Genomic DNA, 5,000 nt, shown 5'->3' on the forward strand with positions numbered 1-5,000 from the left:
TCATATTCCATTTCTGAGTAAATTTCTTGCTGCAAATTTTGCAAGCATAAGACCTGACTCCATAATGCATCTGCATGTGTCTTTCTAAGTTGCCATTTTTGGAAAATCTCATACCACATATTTTGCACACATAAGGTTCATCAATTACAGGTGGCTTTACATACTTCACAAATGGATACCTTTTACATTTCTTTAATGAATCTCCATCTGTGCCAGATATACGAAAGTTATGTGTTTTCTCTCTGTTTCCTTCTTCTGGTAAATCAGACTCTTCTTTAATAAACCATTCATAGTCTTGTTCTATGTGTAGGCCACTTTTCTCCTCACACTGTAAGGGATCTTCTTCCTTAATGACTGTGTTATCTGTCATTCTGCCTGTGCGATATTGAAATCTTCCCTTCTAAAGCAGAGGGAAGGTCTTTCTGGCAAATCATCTATACTGCATCTGAAATGAAAAACAGTATTAGGTAGTATCACTAATATATGTTGTAAAAGTTCTTCACAATCACCTTTGTGGAAAAGAATACATTACAATTAAATCACCAAGGTATTTAAGTCATCTCAACTGCACCTGAAATTAATAATAGTATTAGGTACTATCCCTAGTACATGTGGTAATTCTTATTCAGTCACAATAATCAGAAAATACACTTTATTACAGTAAAATCATTAAACTATTTAACAACTTGATAGTTCTTACATATGCCAATAATACCAAAACAGTCTTTACTTGATAGCAACATAGCTTACCCTCCTCAAAACAACAGGGACTTCCTCTCATGAAGTAATCTGTGGAATTAAGAAAGTTAGAATTAACATTACTGTCTCTATTAAGAGCACTACTATCACTATCATAATAATTGTAGTAATAATCATTATTATTACTATTATCATCATAATCATCATTATGATTATGATTATCATGATCATGATCATGATCATTGTTATTATTATTATCATTATTACTATTATCATCATTATCATTATCAGTATCATTATTTTCATAATTATCTTTAGTATCATCATTCTTATCAATGTCTTCATTATTATTTTTGACAATATTTTATCAGGCCTCTTCAAATCTTTGTTATTGGCAAAATAAACTATAGAAAGATTGCAAGAACATTAGATTAAAAAAAATAATAATAATAATAATTCAATACATTTAAAAGAGGTCAGCTCAATAGGTAATGTGTCAGAAAGATAATATGTGACTATATATCAAGTAGCCCAGCCTATCCAATTCAAAGGATGAACCTAATACTCTTCTTTTATCACAAATCTGGTTGCCTTGGGCCTCAGACGTGGACCAGAATCTGGGCATTAGGCTTGCTCGACTGGCCCGTTTTCAAGGTGTGTGGGTTGTAGGTTTCAGCCCACAGGAACATTTGCTTGTGATAAGAAGACTCCTTGACTCCTCCATGCGATGCTATTGGCCCCTTTTCTGTACATGCATCTTTGCTGTTTTGCAATTTTCTGAGACCTATTTTTGTCATTTGTCATTTGTCAAGATGGTAAGTGATCATTTTTGTTGGGCAGATTCCATATTATCTCTCCAAGAAGTATACACTTGGTGCAATATATAAGTAAATGTGTATTTGTGTTTTTAATTTATTTTTTCTACTTTCTGTATCTTCAAATTTTCTGAAACCAAAACTTTCATATGCTAAACCAAAACAAAAATACTTTTCCTTGATCATATTTCCTATAAGTAATACATACTCTGTACATTATGCTTAACATCTTGCTATTGAAGGGAAAAACACCTCCACATTTCTCTTGTTGCAAATGTACAACTAAATCATGACAAGGTGTCCCTGTCATGTGACGCACAGCAACAATTTCTTAAGATAAGACTTTTGCTGTCATTTGTTTGTCAAGATGAGGCGTTTCCCTCCTGTCATTTAATAATCATTATGATGAGACGTTTCCCTTCTGTCATCTGTCATTTAATCATTATTTTGATGAGATGTTTCCCTTCTGTCATCCGTTATTGAATAATCATTATGATGAGATGTTTCCCTACTGTCATGCGTTATTTAATAATTATTAGAATGACACGTTTCCCTTTTGTCATCCGTCATTTAACAATTATTATGATGAGACAGTTCCCTTCCGTCAAGTCAAATTCTATCATGACAAGACGTCCCTGTCATGTCATAAACATGAACTAGAACCCATTAATTCTATTTATTTATTTATTTTTATATATATATTTTTTTCTTTCTTCATAATAAAGATCTTTAGTCAAACTCAGCATTAAAATAAGACTTTAAAATCAAAATAGAAATAGACTTCAAAATAACTATTATAGCATTAGCAACATGGCATGAAAATTACACATATAATAGAGAATATTTATTTTCATTACCATGGACTGTAATTACATAGTTGATAATCTTTACATAATTAATCTTTATAATTAATCCTTATTCTGATAGTCGTCCTCATTAACCCATATTTCTAAAATTAATTAAGTCATTACTTCATACACCAATAAATAAAAAATAAAAATAATAATAATAATTTAAAAATAATTTACGAAATTTAATGTAATTTCGCGTAATTTATTCCAGAAAAAAAGCTTAAAAAAAATTATCAAAAATATTTACCTTCTCTCTTTACAATAATAATAATAATAAAAAAAATAATATGCAATCGACATGTAAAAAATTACCATCAATAACATTAATTAAACTGAATGACCAACTTAGATGACTTAAAAACTTAACTAACTTAAATGACTTAAAATCACTTAAACCTTAATCAAATCAAACTCAATCAAATGGCTAAAATCACTTAAACTTAACTAAAATAACAAACTCAATCACTCAATGACATGAAATGAACAATGAAACAAAATAAATATTTACCATCAATACAATTAATTAAATTGAATTACTGAATTTTCTTTTCCTCGTTCACATCTCCCGTCTGAGTTTCCGAGGATCGCCGACAGATGGTGCTGCGAGCGGCAATGGCTGGTTGCAGTTGCCGTTTTCATTATTATTATTGTTTTTTTATAATCTTTATTTTAGTATAATTGTTATTATCATTATTTTGTTATCGTTGTTGTTATTATCATTGTTTTATTATCTTTGTTATTATTGCCGTTTTCATTATTGTTATCGTTTTTTATAATCTTTATTTTAGTATCATTGTTTTTATCATTATTTTGTTATCGTTGTTATTATCATTATTTTATTATCTTTGTTATTATTGTCTTTTTCATTATTATTATCGTTTTTATAATCTTTATTTTAGTATCATTGTTATTATCATTATTTTATTATCGTTGTTATTATTGTCTTTTCTTATTATCATTGTTATTTTCATTATTTTGGTATCATTGTTATTAATATTATTTTGGTATCATTGTTATTATCATTATTCTATTATCGTTGTTATTATTATCATTATTTTATTATCTTTCTTATTATTGCCTTTTTCATTATTATTATCGTTTTTATAATCTTTATTTTAGTATAATTTTTATTATCATTATTTTAATATCTTTGTTATTACTGTCGTTTTTATTATCGTTTTTATTTTCATTATTTTAGTATAATTGTTATTATTATTATTTTATTATCGTTGTTATTATTATCATTATTTTATCATTTTTTTTATTATTGTCGTTTTTATTATAATTGTTATCATTATTTTAGTGTCATTGTTATTATTGTCGTTTTTATTAACATTGTTATTATCATTATTTTATTATCTTTATAATTATTATCGTTTTTATTTTCATTATTATTATCATTATTTTATTATCATTGTTAATATTGACACTGTTATTACAATTATTGTTATTATTATAATTGTTATTATTATTGTAAATGTTGTAATTAAACTGATTATTATTATTATCACTGTCATTACTATTATTGATATTATTATTATTATTATTATTATTATTATTATCATTATTATTATTATTATTATTATTATCCTCATCATCATTAATGATTATTATAATTGTTATTATTATTGTCATTATAGTTGCTATTGTTGTTGATGTTTCTGTTATGATTACTATTATCATTATCATTATTATTGTTACTGTTATCATTATTATTATTATTATTATTACTGTCATTTATATAATTATTATTTCTATCGTTATCATTATCATTAACATTATTATTATCATTATTATTATAATTGTTATTATTATTATTATTATTATTATTATTATTATTATTATTATCATTATTATTGTTGTTGTTGTTGTTGTTGTTATTATTATTATTATTATTATCATTATTATTATCATTATTAATATTATCATTATTATTATTATTATCATTATCATTATTATTATCATCATCATCATCATCATCCTCATTATTGTTACTATCATTATTATTATTATTATTATCATTATTATTATGAATATCATTATTATTTTTATTACCATTATTACTTTCATTATCATTGTTATTATTATCATTATTATTATTATTATCATTATTATCATTATTATTATTAGTAGTAGTAGCAGTAGTATCATTTTCATTAATATTATTATTACCATTATTATTGTTATTATTATTATTTTTGTTATTATTATTTTTGTTATTATTATTATCATTATTATTATTGTTATTATTACTATAATACATTGTTATTACTATCACTGTTATTATTATCATTGCTATTGTTGTTATTGTTATTATTGATATTATTATTATCATAATCATTATCAGTGTCTATATCATCATTGTTATTATGGTCCTCATCATTATCATTATCATTATTATCATTATCATTATTACTATTACTATCATCAGCATCATTATTATTAGCAACATTATTATTATCATTATCATCAGCATCATTATTATTAGCAACATTATTATTATCATCGTTTATATTATCATCATCATTGCTTTTGTTATTATCATTACTATTATCATCATTATTATTGTTATCATCATCATCGTTATCATTATTGTTATCATCATCATCATCGTCCTCATTATCATTATTATCAT

At 24.5% G+C, this 5,000-nt stretch overlaps 1 protein-coding gene across 1 annotated transcript in view; it reads right to left on the bottom strand.

Moving 5' to 3' along the window:
• LOC125046126 (gastrula zinc finger protein XlCGF8.2DB-like) overlaps nucleotides 1–2,987 on the bottom strand; it is a 3,617-nt gene extending 630 nt beyond the window's left edge. Inside the window, exons 1-3 of the mRNA XM_047643775.1 lie at nucleotides 2,874–2,987; nucleotides 751–789; nucleotides 1–445 (exon numbers count right to left, since the gene is read on the bottom strand). The exon at nucleotides 1–445 is cut by the window's left edge and continues 630 nt beyond it. Coding sequence (XP_047499731.1) covers nucleotides 1–370 — 370 coding nt within the window. The 5' untranslated portion in view covers nucleotides 371–445; nucleotides 751–789; nucleotides 2,874–2,987. The remainder of the gene's footprint in view (nucleotides 446–750; nucleotides 790–2,873) is intronic.
• Nucleotides 2,988–5,000: the final 2,013 nt, after the last annotated feature.

Source organism: Penaeus chinensis, chromosome 38, assembly GCF_019202785.1.
Source record: "Penaeus chinensis breed Huanghai No. 1 chromosome 38, ASM1920278v2, whole genome shotgun sequence".
NCBI classification, from domain to species: Eukaryota; Metazoa; Arthropoda; class Malacostraca; order Decapoda; family Penaeidae; genus Penaeus; species Penaeus chinensis.